Source organism: Meles meles, chromosome 20, assembly GCF_922984935.1.
Source record: "Meles meles chromosome 20, mMelMel3.1 paternal haplotype, whole genome shotgun sequence".
NCBI classification, from domain to species: Eukaryota; Metazoa; Chordata; class Mammalia; order Carnivora; family Mustelidae; genus Meles; species Meles meles.
Genome location: NC_060085.1, coordinates 8,515,184 through 8,534,455, shown reverse-complemented (window position 1 = coordinate 8,534,455; position 19,272 = coordinate 8,515,184). Strand labels below are relative to the sequence as shown.

General features: G+C 44.2%; 1 protein-coding gene across 1 annotated transcript; it reads left to right on the top strand.

Moving 5' to 3' along the window:
* Positions 1 to 5,553: 5,553 nt before the first annotated feature.
* On the top strand, positions 5,554 to 11,213 carry LOC123932490 (zinc finger protein 709-like). The gene is made up of 3 exons (XM_045990704.1): positions 5,554 to 7,505; positions 7,713 to 7,773; positions 8,510 to 11,213. Exons 1-3 carry the CDS (start codon positions 7,370 to 7,372, stop codon positions 10,245 to 10,247), a joined length of 1,935 nt encoding a protein of 644 aa, XP_045846660.1. The 5' UTR covers positions 5,554 to 7,369; the 3' UTR covers positions 10,248 to 11,213.
* The last annotated feature ends 8,059 nt before the right edge of the window (positions 11,214 to 19,272 follow it).

Sequence of the window (19,272 nt, the reverse complement as noted above, 5' to 3'; positions counted from 1 at the left end):
CTGGCCTAGTCGGGCCTACCTCTTGGCAGATTTTTTTTTTTTCCCAGTAAGTTTTTCTTTATGATTTTATTCATGTTTACTCCAGCTTCCTTTAGTGGAAGATTATTTAGTACCTATGACATAAAAATTACATGTTAATTGATTTCATGTTGTCAGTAAGGCTTCTGGTCAACAGTAGGTTGTTAGTTACGTTTTTGGGCAATCAGAAGTTAAACCCAGATATTTGACTGCCTAAGGGGTCGGTGGCCCTAACTCCTGAGTTGTTCAAGGGTCAGCTATAGTTTAAAGGGTTTTTCTTGGGACGCCTGGGTGGCTCAATCAGTTGAGTGTCTGCCTTCAGCTCAGGTCATGATCCCAGGGTCCTGGGGTCGAGTCCCACATCGGGCTCCCTGCTCAACAGGGAGCCTGCTTCTCTTTCTGCCTGCTGCTTGCCCTGCCTGTGCACGCGCACTCTCTCTCTTTCTCTCTCTGACAGATAAATAACATCTTTTAAAAAAAAAAAAAAAAGGAAAAGAACAGGGATTTTCTTGTCACTTGGGACTCTTGGAGATTTTCTCTATACACTGGCTTGTCTTTTGCCACAAAAACTGATTGATTGGTTGATTGATTTTTTAAAAGATTTTATTTATTCATTTGATAGAGCATGAGCAGGCGGAGAGACAGAGGGAGGCAGAAGCAGACTCCCTGCTGAGTTGGGAGCCAGATGCTGGGCTTGACCCCAGGACCTGGAGATCACAACCCAAGCCATAGGCAGATGCTCAACCATCTGAGCTACCCTGGCACCCCACAAAACCAGTTTTATTTTGATTTACTTTTAAAAAGTTTTATTTCTTGCTTCCCAGTCTGCATACCGTCATTTTGTTTGTTTGTTTGTTTGTTTTTCCTTTTTGGGTCTAATTGCATTAGTTAAGAATTCTAGTACAAGGTTGTCTAGGATTGGTGAGAGGGGACATCCTTGCATTCTTCTTCTTCTTCATTTTTTTTAAGATTTTATTTATTTATTGGACAGAGAAAGAGATCACAGGTAAGCAGAGAGGCAGGCAGAGAGAGGAGGAAGCAGGCTCCCTGCTGAACAGAGAGTCTGATGGGGGGCTCGATCCTGGGATGCTGGGATCCTGACCCAAGCCTAAGGCAGATGCTTAACCCACTGAGCCACCCAGGCACCTCGCATTCTTCTTGATGTTACCAAAAACATCTCGTTCTTTCAGGGTAGTGTATTAAACAAGAGTTCAGTTGGTGGGGTGCCTGGGTAGCTTAGTCATTCAGTGTGTGCCTTTGGCTTAGGTCATGAGCCTGGCATCCTGGGATCGAGCCCCACATCGGGCTCCCTGCTCAGCGGAGAGCCTGCTTCTCCTTCCCAGCTCTCCAGTGCTTCTTGTGTTCCCTCTCTCATTCTGTCTCTGTAATTAATAATTAAAATCTTAAGAAAAAAAAGAGTCCAGTTGATGTAGAGGCTATGTGGGCAGAGAGGAAGAATTCTCCACTCCAGTGATTTGTTCTCAATCAATCTCTTGTGAACCTGTGTAGCTGTGGTATACCACTTCTGTGGTACAGTGAGAAAGGTATGTCATCTTGGTCCTTAGTTCTTAAGAAAAACCTCTTGAAGCCCTTGGCATTACTTCAGTGATAAGGGTGATTGTGTCCTTTTTTTTTTTTTTAAATAGGTAGCATCGGGCTCTCTGCTCAGCAGGGAGCCTGCTTCCTCCTCTCTCTCTGCCTGCCTCTCTGCCTGCTTGTGATCTCTGTCTGTCAAATAAATAAATAAAATCTTTAAAATAAAGAGGTAACTCTTGGCTATCTTCTAGATAGCTTCTGGATGGGGATTGGACACCAGGAACATGAAGCCTTAATTAGGGGCATGGGACTTGGAGCACCAGCTCCCAATCTCTGGAGAGAGGAGAGGAGCTGTAGAGTTGTTAATCATCAGTGGCCAGTGATCTAATAAATTATGTCCATTTAATAAGAAATCTCTATGAAAATCCTTAAAGACCCGAATCAGAGGGTCTCCAGGTTGGGGAACACATACATACCGGTGCTGGGAGGTTGGCGTGTCCAGAGAGCAGGTGGCCGCTCTATAGCCAGCACCCCCCTGCCAGCCCCCTCACCGGTATGACCCCCTTACTTTGATCTGTGCATCGCTGGCTTTGTTCCGTGCTGTATCCTTTAGAGCACATCAGTGTAGTTCAGGGGAGTTCTTACTGTTGATCCGGGAACTTACCAGACGGGGTGGCACGGGGAGGGAACCTGCGTGTGTAGGCGGCTGGGCACAGATGCCGGCAGCCTGGGCTCCCCGTCTGTGGCTGGCATCTGGAGTGGGGCCACCAGCGTGTGGGGCTGAGCTCTCCACCTGCGGAGTCGGACGTGAACTCTGGGTGTTAGTGTTGGACTTGAACTGAACCCGTGTGACCCCTGTTTGGTGACACAGAGTTGGAGAAATGACATCGAACAGTCACCGCGTATTGGGTATCAGGCAGGGGATAAAAACCCTGTCGTCCTCACAAGTATTCTACCTTGTAGAAAAGGCCGGACGAGCCTCAGGTTGGCTGTTTCCTTCCTCCCAGGTCAGAGAGGCTCTGGGAAAACCCCAGTCCGTGACCCTCTGCTGACATAGATTGTTTTGAAGTCAGGCTTTTTTGTTTCATGTTGTTTTGTTAAGATTTTTTTATTCATTTATTTGACAGCACAAACAGGGTAGCAGTAGAGGGAGAGGGAGAAGAAGGCTCCCCGCTGATCAGAGAGCCTCATTTGGGGCTGGATCCCAGAACCTTGGATCATGACCTGAGCCAAAGGCAGAAGCTTAACCCACTGAGCCACCCAGATGCCCCTTCCCGACGTATTTTTAAATGTCTACTTTTTTGTCTCTGATTTTGGAGACAGTGCTTTACCCTGGTCCCTCATTTCTGTGATGAAGGAGTTGTCGATTTCAGGTTTCTTGGCTTTTGTCTTCTGAGGTCTAGAAGCCAGCTTCTAAGACATGTCCAGCCGGAGACCAGAAGGCTCTGACTCCTCTTCTGATGTTTGACCGCTGACAGCTTTCAACCCTCATCTCTCCTTCCTCCCCTTCTGCCCCACATCTGTGCAAGGGGACTGGACAGCCTGGGTGCTCCTTCTTTTGGTTTTGGCAAATGATTCAACCCACTGCCTTGTCCCTGTCCCCCAACTCTCACCCTAGCCCACCCCAGCCCAGGCCAGGCGGCTTTCCTTGCTCTCTCCCCGCATTTCCTACCTGCTTAAGAGGCCTGTCCTGTGATGCCCTCCCTGGACGCTTGCATTATGGAAGGAAGAAATGCTTTCATACCCTGTAGGCATGTGTGTGTTGTCAGTGTCGACAATCTGAACCGAATCTCAGGCGGGGGCCCACCTGCCCCTGCGGTGACCCTAACAGTCACACAGTGGGTGACCTGCTGCATCTTTGGCAGTCCTCTTTGCTTTCTTGTTCTATTGATAAATCTTCCAGATCTTTGATATTAGTGCATGCCATCCTTATATAAGTCTCTGAGTGCAAATGCGTGAAAAATTCTGTGGACATTGTTGAAAAATTCTTGGGCTGTAGACAGTGATCAGATCAGACTTAGGGAAATAACAGTGGATTGAATCACTTGATCCTCCTGCTTTCTTGCATCATCGTGTATTAAGTAACAATTTAGAATTCATGATGGTCTTCAGCAGTTGGGATTATTAAATTGATTGGTTTCTTTTTGTTCACAAATTTTTGTTCTAATCACTGAAATGGGATCTACTGGATTTTTTTTTTTTTTAAGGAAACACCTGGGGATTTTTAAAAAAAGATTTTATTTATTTATCTGACAGACAGATCACAAGTAGGCAGAGAGGCAGGCAGAGGGAGACGGGGGAAGCAGGCACCCCGCTGAGCAGAGAGCCCGATGCAGGACTCGATCCCAGGACCCTGAGATCATAACCTGAGCCAAAGGCAGAGGCTTAACCTGCTGAGCCACCCAGGTGTCCCGAGATTTTTTTTTTTTTTAAGATTTTATTCATTTATTTGAGAGAGTGAGTGTGAGTAAGAGAGCATGAGCAGAGGGAGTAGAGGGAGAAGCAGACTCCCCACCAAGCCAATATGGGGCTTGATCCCAGGTCTCTGAGATCATGACTTAAGCTGAAGGTGGCCCTTTAGCCAACTGAGCCACCAGGCGCCCCTCTACTGAACATTGTATTTCCCTGTTACCTCATTACCGAGGTGATGGACATTTTTAATATACAGTATTTTATCTCCTGTTCAGTATGTTTGACTTCTTTGCCTTTTGAATATGTATCAGTTCATTTTCACTCCGCCAGCTGACCTTTTATATTGCAGGCGTTGCTGATACTTTTCCTTGTTTGTTTCCTTAATTATCTTCGTTTTAATATAGCAGAATTTGCCTGTTTCTAATTTTTTCTTTTAAAATTTTATTTATTGATTTGACACAGAGAGAGAGAGAGACAGAAAGAGACGGAGAGGGAGAAGTAGGCTTCCTGTTGAGCAGGAAGCCCAGCACAGGGCTCAGTCCCAGGACCCTGGGATCATGACCTGAGCTGAAGGCAGATGCTTAACGACTGAGCCACCCAGGCACCCCGGCTGTTTCTGATTTTATGGCTTACTCTTTTTCTTCTGGTAAAATTCTCCCTATTCCTGTGTCAGTAAAATCTCTCTGCGAATCTCGCACATTTAAATCTAGAATGAATTGGCTATTTTCCATGGAATGTTGGGGAATACAGTGCATTTTTCCAAGTCTTTAACAGTGTGAGCCTGCCTGTGTGTAAAGTGTTCGTGGTATTTGCCACTGTGCCTCAAGGACTGCTGTCCCTTGGTTGACTTTCATATTAAATACCAGCCTGTTGAAGGCACTTCCTGCCGTTGTCTGTCTGCTTATCGCTCTGCTGGTTAGTGCTGTGTTGTGCGGAACAGTATAGCTTAAAAATCCTTGATGGGTGTTAGGTAGACCACCACCTCGTTCTTCAGAAGACTGTCCTTTTCTTGACATTTGTTCTGTCTGTTGGGCTTGGAGGAGTACTTTTGTTGACTAGTAAAGAATCTGTTTGGGGGATTATGGAATTCTATAAAACTACTACTTGGGAGACTCTTGGGTGGCTCAGTCGGTTAAGCATTTGCCTTCGGCTCATGTCATGATCTCAAGGTCCTGGATCGAGCCCCGAGTCCCGAATCAGGCTCCGTTGCTCAGCAGGAAGCCTGTTTCTCCCTCTCTCTCGCTGTCTCTGTCAAATAAATAAAGTCTTTAAAAAAGTACTATTTGGGAGTGGTGACATCTGGATAACACTGAATTGTTGTTAAGAACAATTGGCATCAGTTCACTTACTTCTGCTTTGACATTAAGCAACAATTTTAACATTTTTCTTTTCTTTTTTTTTAAAGATTTTTATTTATTTATTTGATAGACAGAAATCACAAGTAGGCAGAGAGGCAGACAGAGAGGGGGGTAGGCAGGCTCCCTGCTGAGCAGAGAGCCGGATGCGAGGCTCGATCCCAGGACCATGGGATCATGACCTGAGCTGAAGGCAGAGGCTTCAACCCACTGAGCCACCCAGGCGCCCCTAACATTTTTCGATGAGGATCATTAAACGCACTTTAGTCTGCTTTGGTACTGAAATTGGTGTGGATAAATTAGGAACCAGCCTTCAAATGTCATCTCAGTGTAATCCCAAAGGATGGGCTCAGTTCTTCAACAAGGTGTGAGTACACATGCAAATTATTGTCTGGCAGGGCAGCTTGGTAGAGACTCAGTGTCTGGAGTGTTTGTTGGGGGCTGTGTTTGCCAAACCTGTAACAAATTACAGACTCTCAAAAGGAAGTTAGGAGTTTCATGTCCCGTAATGTTTGCATTAGTGCTTTAGGCACAGTGAGGCACACTTTCTTGTAGGGTTGGTGGGGTCACTGCCCAAATCCCAGTTCCCAGATACCAACGAAGGAAGAACTTTGACCTCCAGGATTTCTAAGGGTAAGCAATCTCAGGCCTGCTAATGTTCACTCTCATCGGCACACTGGCTAATAGGACTTTCTATGAACCTGGTCTACAGTTCCATTGTGGAAAGAGTTATTAGGACTGACCCAGGCACCTCATTACTCCCTGGACCCACAACAGGAGAGGGTTCCTCGTCTGCTGTCGCTCCACTAAGTCAGTTCTAGAATTAGAATTGCTGGGTGGGAGCTTTTCTCTGCTCCCTAGGCAAGGACACCATTGGATGACTGATCTCTTTCAGGGACCAGCATTTAGGGGAATGAATCCACTGAGGGATTCCCAGGCATGGGCTGGTCTATCCTGCTGCCTTCCCAGCAGAGGAGCTAGAAATGAGTGATGTAGGGAGGAGAGCCTCCAGAGTGGCTGGTTGGGGATCACTTGGACCAGGAATCAGAAAAAAGGGATTTGGTAGGGTTTTTGGAGGAAAGCACTGTTGAACTCTGTCTGTTTCACATTAATGTGCAAATTCACTCTCAGTAGTGTCGTGGAATTCCGTAAAACCCCTTGCAAATTCCACATGTTGCATGTTCCTTGACATGTTCCTCAAGGTCACCAAGGCCCTGGTTATAGTGACACGGTTCTGTCAGAAAGTCTCTTCTGGTATCTTACTATCTCAGTATGTGTGCCTTTGTGTGCTAAAAATTGGTGGGAGGCAACACTGGGACTCAGGAGTATATGGATTTGGGGGATGTCTATGTTCTCACCTTTTCCTCATGTCTCAGTTGTATGTTCTGAGTATCTTCCTGGTCCATGAAGTGAGACGGAGCATGGAAGCGAAAACTGATTCTGTGGTACAGATATACAACAAATTACAATTATACTCCTCTATGAAAATGTTGTTCATGCAGCTGGATCTGACTGTTTGTAGTGGCCTGGAGGACTTTAGGATATTGTGGCCAGCTGGAGCTTGTAACATTTTGGATTCTCCTGGCTCCTCATGTTTGGGGACAGGAATAGAAGAAAAGGCTTCCATTCCCCCCCCCACGCCCCGTTTCTGTTGATAAAACATCATGCATTTGTGACCCTGTGCATCATGGAGTTCTGTGTGCTGTGGTGGGTATTTAAGGAGGAGATGGAAGTTTTTCTCACAAAGAATTGATAGTCTTAAGATGGAACTGTTTTATCTGCATAGCATTTCTCCAAGGGGTTCTGTTCTCTGAGGGTAGAGAGGCATGGAGACTGGAAGTGATCACAGTAAAAATGTAGCAATAAAGTCCTGTGTTCCTGATGCTCTTACATTTATGAGGAAGTGAGTGTGGCCAGAGAGGACGGGTCTCATGACCCAGGCATAGAGTAAACGTTGAGGAATCAAAGTCCCGTGTGAGTTTCTTACGAACTGAGTAGAGATCGCCAGTGCCGTCCGTCTCCCCCACCCTCCTGTACACATACGTGGGATGTTTCAGGACTCAGTGGCCTTTGAGGATGTGACTGTGCACTTCAGCCTGGAGGAGTGGGCTCTTCTGAATCCATCCCAGAAGAAACTCTACAGAGACGTGATGCAAGAAACCCTCAGGAACCTGGCCTTAGTAGGTAAGCACGACGACATTCTTACTTACGAGTCCGTTAGTGAACCAGTGTGAGTTGCCTATCAGGGCTGTTCCAAGAGGCAAAACGTGGAAAGGGGAATATGTTGGTAAATAAATCAGCCATGGTGACCGTTCATCATGGATCTAGAATCTTAAAAACTTTCATATTCTTTTATAATTTGTGATTTTTTTTTCCTGGTCTGCATTTTAGGAGAAAAATGGGAAGACTGTAACAGTAAATGTCTGTACGAACATCATCAGACAAATCTAAGGTGAGTCCCACTTACATAAGAACATTGTCTCTGGGGGCGCCTGGGTGACCCAGTTGGTTAAGCGGCTGCCTTTGGCTCAGGTCGTGATCCCAGGGTTCTGGGATTGAGTCCCACATTGGGCTCCCTGCTCCTTGGGGAGCCTGCTTCTCCCTCTGACTCTCTCTGTCTTTCATGGATAAATAAATAAAATCTTTAAAAAAGAAAAAAAAAAAAAGAACAATGTCTCTGGGGGTGCCTGTCTGGTTTAGTTGCTAGAGTGTGTAACTCTTAATCTCAGGGTGGTGAGTTTCAAGCCCCAAGTAGGGTGTGGAGCCTACTTAAAGTCAAAAAAAAAAAAAAAAAAGAAAAGAAAAAGAACAAATCATAGTTGTCCCATGAGAAAAATCTTTGTCATAATATTAAAAAAAAGAAGCAAATAAAGCAAATCAGATGATTTTCAAGTTTATTTATTTTTAGGATATTTTCATCAAATGTTTTTTCTGTAATATGACAGATATTCAATGTTTGAAAAATAATAATGTGGAGAAAGTATTCAGAAACCCCACTTATGGTTATCATTTTTGATCATAGCTGTGATCAGCTCCTTGCAGAATGGTCCACATGTACTCAACTTTCAGACAATCAGAAAGCACAAAAAACATACACTTTTTTGGGGAAAATGGTAAAAATGTTGAAATAACTTAATAAATATGAAATTATGAAGAAGCCATTAATAACATGCTTCTCATTTTTACAGCAGGCCTGTGGTAGAGAGACCCTGTAAAAATAAAGAAGGTGGTCCATGTGAAGAATCCGTCAGCCAGAATCCAAATCATAAGCAGATAAAGAAAACTCCTGCTGGAATAAAGCTACGTAAATGCAGTTTCTGTGGACAAGTCTTCAGGCATCATTCATCCTTTAGCAGGCACATGATCTCCCACACTGGCCACAAACTGTATGAGTATCAGGAATATGAAGAGAAGCCTTATAAATGTAAGGAATGCGGGAAGGCCTTCAAGCATCGCCAGTCCATTCGAGTGCACGTAAGGACGCACACTGGAGAGAAACCGTACAAATGCAAGCACTGTGGGAAGGCCTTCAAGCATTGCCAGTCCATCCGAAAGCACGAAAGGATCCACACTGGAGAGAAACCCTATGAATGCAAACAATGTGGAGAAACTTTCCGGTATCGCCACAACTTTCAAAAGCACGAGCGAACTCACACTGGAGAGCAGCCCTATAGATGTAAGCATTGTGGGAAAGCCCTCAGTTGTCTCAGTTACTGTCGAATTCATGAAAGAACTCACACCGGAGAGAAACCGTATGAATGTAAGCAGTGTGGGAAAGCCTTCAGTTACGCCAGTTACATTCGGATCCACGAGAGGACTCACACTGGAGAAAAGCCCTATGAATGCAAGAAGTGTGGGAAAGCCTTCAGTTGTCCAAATTACTTTCGAAAACACGAAAAGACTCACACTGGAGAGAAACCCTATGAATGTAAGCAGTGTGGCAAAGGCTTCAGCTGTCCCAGATCCTTTCGAAGTCATGAAAAGAGACACAGAGGCGAGAAGCCCTATGAATGTAAAATTTGTGGAAAGACCTACAGTTGTCCCATCTACTTTCGAAATCATGAAAGGAGACACAGCGGGGAAAAATCCTATGAATGTAAAATATGCGGTAAGTCCTTCAGTTGTCCAAAGTATTTTCGAAAACATGAAAGAAGTCACACCGGAGAGGAGCCCTGTGAATGTAATGATTGTGAGAATAGCTTGGCTCCTCTCCCTGTGTTTCAAAGACACGTGATGAAGCCCGGCGGAGATGGACCTTACAAATGTAAAGAGTGTGGAAAAGTCTTCGATTGTCCCACTAACTTTCGATGTCATGAGAAGATACACAGTGGAGAAAAGCCATACGAATGTAAGGAATGTGGCAAAGCCTTCAGTTCCTCCATGTCCCTTCAAAACCATGAAAGAAGTCACAGTAGGAAAAAACCTCATGAATGTAAGGAATGTGGTAAAGCCTTCAGCTTTCCCTGTTCCCTTCAGAAACATGAAAGAAGTCATACTGGGGAGAAACCCTATGAATGTAAGCAGTGTGGTAAAGCCTTTACTTACCTCAGTTCTATGCAAAAGCATGAAAGGACGCACAGCGGGGAGAAACCCTATGAATGTAAGCAGTGTGGGAAAGCCTTCATTTATCTCAGTTCTATGCAAAAGCACGAGAGAACTCATAGTGGAGAGAAACCCTATGAATGCGAGCAGTGTGGGAAAGCCTTCATCACTCTCTCCAACGTTCAGAGGCACATGATCAAGCACACAGGAGATGGACCCTGTAAGTGTAAGGAATGTGGCAAGGCCTTCGATTGTCCTAGTTCATTGCGAACCCACGAACGTACTCACACTGGGGAGAAGCCCTATCAGTGTAAACACTGTAGTAAAGCCTTCACTCGCCCTAGTTCTTTACGAAACCATGAAAGAACTCATAATGGAGAGTAGCAATGTGAATGTAAGGAATGTGGAAAATTCTTCCTTCTAGTTCTTTCTGAATACACAAAAGAACCCACACTGGAGAGGAACCTTACAAACACAAACAATATGGTAAACTCTCTACTCCCTATGATGTTCATGTACATGGAATTCATACCAGAGAGAAACTCTCAATGTAGGGAAAGTCGTGCAAGCTTTCACTGATCACACAGTCTTTGGAGGACACAAGAGAGTCCTCTCTCTTGTGGGGGGAAAACCATATAAACATAAAGAATCAGGGAAAGCCATCCATGCATTTCCATGGGAAGCCACGGACGAACTCATTGGAGAATTCCGTTGAATGTAAACACTGTAGGAAAATTCATTTGCCCCATCTTCCTAAAAAAAACCACATGAGAATATACAAGGGATAAATACCTTATAAATGAAAAATAAAGGAAACTTTTAAATTAAAAAAGAGATGTTCAAAGTCATTTGAAAACCTGCATTGTAAAGAAACAGTGTAAGTAATATGGGTAAGCTTGGTGCAAATTACTGTACAATAAATGCCCCCCCAGATTCACAACCTGCAAGAAATGTTACTAACATGACACATAGGTTGCCTTCTGTGACTTTTTATTTATTTACCAGTTTTATTGAGAGAAGTTGACCCATTACTGCATAAGCTTAAGACATGTAGTCTGATGGTCTGATTTACATATATTGTGAAAAAGCTACAGTGGCTCATTCTTCAAGTGAGTCTCTGTTTTGTTGATTTCTACTTAGTTTTGCAAGTAAACATTGAGGTGGGAAAATACTGTGGGTTCTCACTAAGCAGTGGTTTCTAAGTTTAATGGGTAGTTTTTCCCCTTCAGTACAATGCTAGTGTTTTCCATTTTGAAGACTGTTTCATCCGTGGATGAACTGAAGTCTATTTCTTAACATACAAGTAGGTTTAATTTTTACATAAATTTTTCTTTTTTTTTTTTTTTTTTGTACGGATAGGACTGTTGAGTAATGTCATGTTACCCTTAAAAATAAATTGCCAGGGCGCCTGGGTGGCTCACTGGGATAAGCCGCTGCCTTCGGCTCAGGTCATGATCTCAGGGTCCTGGGATCGAGTCCCGCATCGGGCTCTCTGCTCAACAGGGGGCCTGCTTCCCTCTCTCTCTCTCTGCCTGCCTCTCTGCCTACTTGTGATCTCTTTCTGTCAAGTAAATAAAATCTTTAAAAAAAATAAATTGCCAATTATTTTACTAGCAAAAAAGGGTTGAATAGCAGAGAATTGCAGTTCAGGACAAGGAAGCTACACAATGCTGTAGGCAATTCTGGAAAACAAAGGAGAGGAATGCTTGTGTATAAAAGAAAGGGGACTCGGAAGGGGCTGTTACGAACAAAATATTGGTTGGAATAAACTGGGACATTCAGAATAATATGGTGGCTTCTCATTGGCTGAGTCATGACTGTCATTGGCTGCGTTGTGGCGGGGAGAGGAGGGACCCTTTCTGCTAGGACACAAAGTAGTCACTAACGTGGTATTTCAAGGTACGTCTCTTCTGTTGAAGGTGCAGTTGAGGAGAGGTAGGGCCGGGAACTTCCACTACTGAGCTCCTGATTTCCATTTCCAGCAGGTTTCCTGTTGTTATTTCTTACATTTCTTCTTTTGATCAAGGTTTTTCTTTGAAAGCATTGCCAATTAAGAATCAGGTTTCCCAGGGACATCTGAGCGGCTCCGTTGGTTAAGCATCTGCCTTTGGCTCAGGTCATGATCCCAGGGGCCTGGCATGGAGCCCCACATTGCAGCAGGCTCCTTGCTCAGCAGGGGGTCTGCTGCTCCCTCTGCTTGTGGGTGCATTCTCTCTCTCTCTGATAAGTAAAATCTTTTTTTTTTTTTTTAAGATTTTATTTGTCAGGGAGTGAGAGCTGACTTTGAGGGAGAACTTTCAGGCATTTCCCCTCTAAAGTCTGTATCTTCTCAAGGTCAGAAGTGGTGGAGATCATCTTGGGAGTGTTGAGCCAGCATCCCTTATGGGGTACATTGTTTTGTTTTTAAAGATTTTATTTATTTATTTATTTATTTGAGGGAGAGAGAGAGAGACCCCGAGCAGCGGGAGGGGCAGAGGAAGAGGAAGAGGGACAAGCAGACTCCCTACTGAGCAGGGAGCCCAACATAAGGCTCGATTCCAGGACCCTGGGATCATGATTTGAGCTGAAGGCAGATGCTTAACCGACTGAGCCACCCAGACGCTCCTGGTTACGTTGTTAGGCATCTTGACAGGCAACTAAATATTAACAGAAGTAACATGACAATTCCAGATTGTGTGATGATTCTGAACCAGGACTGTAGATCTGAAAGCTAGGATTGACACCTGATCCGACTTAGAGGGAGAAGGTGCCCTCTGTGACTGCCACCTGGAGTCCTGGATCCCTCTTGGAAGTCTCTGCTTAAAGCAGCCGTGAATGCAGAACAGTGAATATCGCAGAAACACATGGAAATAACTAACCACCTGCATTTGGGAGGATACAGTATAGTACAGGTAGAAACATGAAGCAATAGCTGATGAAATTTTTGTAGAACAACAAAGCTTCGAAGACTTCTAAAAGACTTTTTTTTTTAAAGATTTTATTTTTTTTGTTGTGGGGGAGACAGAGAAGAGAAGTCTTAGCGCAGGATACAAATGGGAGCAAGGAACTCAGGAGGAAAGGGTATGCATCTCTCAAAGGGCTGGAGAAAAGCGAATTCTCAGAGACAGGAACCTGTTGAGGTTTATTAGATACACTGTTGGGACCATCTAGGACCCCGAGGCAGGGGCTGCTCTACAGGCAGGCTTGAGTACTGAGAGCGTAGCTCTGTTGTCCCAGGATGTGGGGAGTGGTTTCTCCAAGTCCCTTAGGAGAAATGATTGGGAAGAGCCTTGATAACTTCTCAGAGCTGTGTCTCTGGAATTTTGAAACACACTGGAAAGATGGGCTAGTGGGCTGGGGCACTCGGAGCTCTTAGTGTTGTAACAATCTTTTTTCCAGTGACTGGGCTCTTTGCAATAGTTGCAGAAACTGGAAGGTTTTTTGTGTTTGTTTTTTTTTTTTTTAAGATTTTATTTATTTATTTGACAGAGATCACAAGTAGGCAGAGAGGCAGGCAGAGAGAGGGGAAGTAGGCTCTCTGCTCAGCAGAGATGCGGGGCTCGATCCCAGGACCCTGGGATCATGACCTGAGCCGAAGGCAGAGGCTTAACCCACTGAGCCACCCAGGCGCCCCAGTTTTTGGCTTTGTTTAGGGGCCTTCATTTGCTGGGGTTGACCATTGAGAATTTCAGGGGCTTCTGGGTGGGTCACTAGGTAGCAAGGGTGCAGATGGGTCACATCTGGAGTGGACATAGTTTCCCATTCCATCTCGGGCCTTTTAACTACAGGAGAAGGATCCTGGTTGATCAACACAGAGTTAAGTGCTACCCCAGTGGATTCAACAGATCAGGACTTTTCTTTAGAAGAAAAGTTTGTGCATCTCTGTAGGGGAGGGGCAGAAGGAGATAATCTTTAGCCTAAATTAGGAGTCAGATGCGGGGGGCACCTGGGTGCCTCAGTTGGTTAAGCGGCTGCCTTTGGCTCAGGTCGTGATCCTAGGGTCCTGGGATAGAGCCCTGCAGCAGGCTTCCTGCTCCGTGGGGAGTCTACTTCTTCCTTTCCCTCTGCCCCTCCCTCCAACTCATTCTCTTTCTCTGATAACTCTTAAAAAAAAAAAAAAAAAGATGCTCAACCAAGTCACGCAGGTACCCTACGACCAGGAATTTTTTTAAAAAGAGAATTTAGATTTGATTGATGGTCATGACCAGGCTCATCTGATTTTTGTGTGCAAGTCTCAGTGTTGTTTGAATCAACAGGATTAGGAAAAGCTGCTGCATTTGCCTAGCGGAGATTTCCAGTGAGAGTTCTAGCACTTTGCTAAAAGATGGGAGTTTGTTTCTCTCGATCCTTCTCAGGAGGTTCTCTTCCGGCTAGTTTCATCCATGTCTGGCCGGGCACTCATGAAGCATGTGGACTGATTGATGGAAATCTGGGAAACCAGGTTGGTAAGGTTGAATGACTGTGTTAAACTCTGCAGGAAACTTCTCAGGGACTTCAGTCATTTTAGGAAACATTTTAGCCATGGTTTGCAATTCACTTTCAGTCTGGGGAACATAAGAAACTTAGATTTTCACAAGGCTTAACTTTAAAGGGGCGGGTTTTAATAGCTTCAGGAGAAGGGGGAGTCAGGAGTTGGAAGAAAAGGATGTTCCACAGATTAAACGGAGGAAAATGGTGACAGAGCAGGAGCCTGAGCACTGAGAATATGCAAGGGGTAGAAAGAGGTCTCAGAAGCCATTTTGACTTTTTTCAATTGTTTGCCTCAAGTTCATTTAGGAGTATTTTGCTAAGAGGAAAATTTAGAATCCTGATACCTTCTGGAAGTCCAAAGGGACTAGTTAAATAAGCTTCTTATTTTGTTTTTTTGTTGCCATGTTTAATTTCAAGAGAAACATTTTTGCAGAGAACAGAAGTTCCCCATAATGCCCATTGAGATTCTAAATTATTTTTTGTTTTTAAAGATTTATTAATTTATTTGAGAGAAAGAGATCACAAGATATGGGAAGTGATAGAGGGAGAAGCAGACTCCCTGCCAAGCAGGGAGCCCAATGTGGGACTCCATCCCAGGACCCCAGGATCATGACCTGAGCTGGTCAGACTCTTAACTAACTGAGCCACCCAAGCGTCCAATAACTACTTTAGATTAAGTCTATCCGCTTAGAAATGCGTGTGAGAGGGCAGCTGGGTGACTCAGTTGGTTAATCGTTTGCTTTTGGCTCAGGTCATGATCCTGGGGTCCTGGGATTGAGCTTCACGTGGGGCTCCCAGCTCAGCAGGGAGTCTGCTTCTCCCTCTGCCTCTGCCCTGCGCAACTTGTGTTCTCTGTCTCTCACACTTTCTCTCTCTCAAATAAAAATAAAATCTTAAAAAAAATGCATATGAAGAGGGACCATCGCTTTTATTTTTTAAAAAAAGATTTTATTTATTTATTTGACAGAGCACAAGTAAGCAGAGCAGCAAGCAGAGGGAGAGGGAGAGCAGACTTCCTGTTGAGCAAAGCGCCCAATGCGGGGCTAGATCCCAGGACCTTGGGATCATGATTATGACCTGAGCTGAAGGCAGATGCTTAACTGATTGAGCCACCCAGGTATCCCTGGTTTTTATTCCGTATACTAATTTTTGTCATGAGACTGGTTTCTCATTCATTCATAATACCAAAACTTAATTCATTTTTTTCCAGTGCCCTCTTCCCACAGTCCACCAGGATCACATCTATACAGAGTGATACAATGATTCAAAGCTTTAAGAGTGACAACAGAGGGGTCGCTGGGTGGCTCAGTTTTTTTTTTTTTTTAAGATTTTATTTATGTATTTGACAGAGCAAGAGAGATCACAAGTAGGCAGAGAGGCAGGCAGAGGGGGAGAGGGAAACAGGCTCCTTGCCGAGCAGAGAGCCCTATGTGGGGCTCCATCCCAGGATCCTGAGATCATGACCTGAGCCGAAGGCAGAGGCTTAACCCACTGAGCCACCCAGGCGCCCCTGGAGGACTCAGGTCATGATTCTGGGATCCAGCCCCACATCTGGCTCCCTGTTCAGTGGGAAGCCTGCTTCTCCTTTTCCTACTCCTCCTGCTTGTGTTCCCCTTCTCCCTGTGTCTCTCTCTCTGTCAAATAAATAAAATCTTAAAAAAAATGACAACAGTGTAAAAGACTGGGGGGTGTAGCAGTGACAGCACTCAAAAAGACTTAACTGGATTTTGTTTGTGTTACACGAATGCTGTTCAAGGAAGCAAGATTTTGTGTGTGTGTGTGTGTGTTTTATTTTAATATTGGATGCCCTCAGGAAGTGAGATTAATTCTGTCTTGGAAAATTACAGTAGTTCTTACCTAGAAGACAGAAGGAATGACTTGTTGCTAACCCTAATTTGTAAGAAGCACCATTTCTATTAGAAGAGGGGAATTTTGGTCATTTTTAGTCTTTGGAATGTTCTCTTTTATCGTGTATAGAGACATGTTACAGATAGCATTTGTCTTGATGAATCGTGGTAAAGAGTAGCTTTGTCTGATGATGGACATGTGTGATACTCTTCAGTGTATTTCTGGGCCTTGTAGGCAGTGCAAAGGTCAGTTCCTAGTCCCCTGGAACAATTTCGTTTTTCTGGCTTTCTAGATACTGAAATAATTTCATGCAGTGTCTTGGATGCTTTCCATAAAGTACCTCACATAAAATGCATGTATTTCTAATCACGCATTTCTTAGCAAACTGTATGACTTCTGTTACCTCTTTCAGGAGTCCAGTGAGGTGTAAGTTTAGGTAAATTGCCAAAGAACACAAACCAAGCAAGACACAAAGTCAGAATCACTTTCCCAATAAAGCCTTTCTTGCTCAGGTACTGTGGTCCTGGAACTGATTTTCAAGATACCTCATCTGCCAGACAGTGTGGGCTGAAAAACAGCCAACTGAGCACAAACATTCAAAGCATTCTAGGATGTGGATATACAGGCATGAAAGAAAGAAGTTTTTGGTTGTTGTTTTTTTTTTTAAGATTTTATTTATTTTCGGGAGAGAGAGCACGAGTGAGCCAGGGGAGGGGCAGAGGGAGAGAAGCAGACTCCCCACTGCGGGGAGCCCAGCATGGGGCTCGGTCTCATGACCCTGTGGTCATGACCTGAGCAGAAATCAGGAGGCAAGACCTTCAGCCAGCGGAGCCACCCAGGCACCCAGGAAGGTCTTTGTAATGTTAGTGCTCGGGAAAGTGAGTTGGTTAAATGAGAAAGCTTTGCTTCATAGGTAGAAAATTAAAGGCATGGAAGGAAAGGAAATGCTAAGTAAGATAGGGAAGCTGGGGGGGTGCGATGGGTATCTTGTCTGTAGAGGGTAATGGCTTCGGTGAGTGAGAATGTCCTTGATCATTTTCTTCCCACTAATACGAGTTAAACACTCTATGGCGAACTGCCTGTGTGTGGAGGTCAGCAGTGGGCAGCAGCACCGGAAGTCCTGCCCCCTGGGGTTATCAGCATTGGTTCCCCAGAAGATTAAGGTACAGACATGGTTCTTCTTGGCACATGCGTCTGTGTTTGTCTACTTGGGAGAAATTGCTGATTGTATGACTGGTAAGAAAATGTGATAGATAGAGAGCCCTCTAAGAAGAGGGCTGTTGTGTGCTTGGTTAAAGCCTTTGCTTGCTATTGTAGGTCAGCAGAAGTGGCTTCTAGGATAAAAGACTATGAGGGATGAAACCATCAAGAAGCCCTTTTTGTTTGAGGTCCAGCCTTCACAATATCCTAATTACAAGGAATCATTGGGAAATGGGAGAAGACTTATCTCAGGAGATAGGGACATCCCCAAGTGTATCATCCAATCTAATCATAAGGAAAGTGGGGCCATCTGTTAGCTCCATGTGGTACATTCCGGCTTTCAAAGAGCAACTTGGTCAACCCAGCCACGTAGAATTGGTCAAGGTTAGGCTGAGTTATACAGTTTTAGGGAATCTATCCCATTTCCCAGTTGTTCAAGTAATCATATGCCTGGGACATCTAGGTGGCTCAGTCAGTGTCTGCCTTTGGCTCAGGTGCTCAAAACCCAGGACCTTGGGATCAAGTCCTGCGTCAGGCTCCTTGCCTGCGCTCCTTGTAGGAAACCTGCTTCTGCCTCTGCCTGCCGCTCCCCCTGCTTGTTCTCTCTCTCTCTCTCTTTCTGACAAAGTCTTAAGTTAAAAAAAAAAAAAGTAATCATATGCCCATAGGGTCCTGTTACTCCCACAGAATGACAAGCAAGGAGATCGTCTATCCATGATCTAGTGTGGTAATTTCTCTGAAGTTTACCTCAGTTGTCTAGCTTGGGGAAATACAATCAGAACTAAAATTTAGCATCCACAAAGGTGTTATTGAAACATAATTTCTCTCTCATAATCCTCATTTCCAGAGATAGCCAAATAAGAATAATTTGTTTGACAAACAAGTCCTGTTTTAACAAACAGTGTAATGATTTACATAAGCTCAGTGAGAATAATGAGTGATCATACAGATCTTTTAGGATCTACTTTGCTGGAACTTTTATTATAAGGAATCTCTAGATTGAGATTTTAGTGGCCTCTCCAGGCCAGAAGCCAAGCCATGCCCGGGTCATCAGACATGCCTGCTATGCCTGTAGATTTGGGCGAATTCCTCTTCCTGAGGTCCCCAATTTATCCTGAGTTTCCCGCACCTGCCAGGAGGTGACGTTCTTTACTCACATGGTGGGGGCTGCTGGGAACTCTGTAAGCAAGGGATTAGGCCAGCATTTCCAAGGGCCTTAATGGCTCCACATTAAGAACAGATGCTTATAGGGGCGCCTGGGTGGCTTAGTGGGTTAAGCCGCTGCCTTCAGCTCGGGTCATGATCTCGGGTTCCTGGGATCGAGTCCCGCATCAGGCTGTCTGCTCAGCAGGGGCCTGCTTCCCTCTCTCTCTCTGCCTGCCTCTCTTATCTACTTGTGATCTCTCTCTGTCAAATAAATAAAATCTTTAAAAAAAAAAAAGAACAGATGCATATAGAACTTATGCAAATGACTGATTGCCATGGAAGAAAGAATACTTACTGACACCTTTTGAATTTCAGGGAATTCAGGTAGAGAGAAAAGTAAAACGCTTCGATATGTTTACAAATGAATACCTTATCACATTTCTGTATGTCCTTTCTTAAGAGATTAAGTTTACTTAATGGGGAGAGCAAACATTAGAGAATCAGCAATGTTTTGAACAAGAGTCACAAAACTATAACCATCTTTTTAGTTTATTTAGTCCCATGTTACTAATTTTTGTTTAATTTGAATGCAGCCTTTTAGTTAGTTCTGGAAATTCTTACCCATTTCAGTTTTGATCTTAAGGATCTCAAAACCTATATTTGTCCTAAAGTCTTTTTTTTTTTTTTTCCCTTTTTATTTATTTATTTATTTTTTTTTTCAGCGTAACAGTATAAGTCTTTTTTTTTTTTAAAGATTTTATTTATT

Coding starts and splice junctions, on each gene's coding strand:
- LOC123932490 (XM_045990704.1), top strand. CDS start 7,370: ATGTTTCAGGACTCAGTGGCCTTTGAGGATGTGACTGTGCACTTCAGC. Junction 7,506..7,712: donor CAGGAACCTGGCCTTAGTAG/GTAAGCACGACG, acceptor TCTGCATTTTAG/GAGAAAAATGGGAAGACTGT. Junction 7,774..8,509: donor CATCATCAGACAAATCTAAG/GTGAGTCCCACT, acceptor TCATTTTTACAG/CAGGCCTGTGGTAGAGAGAC.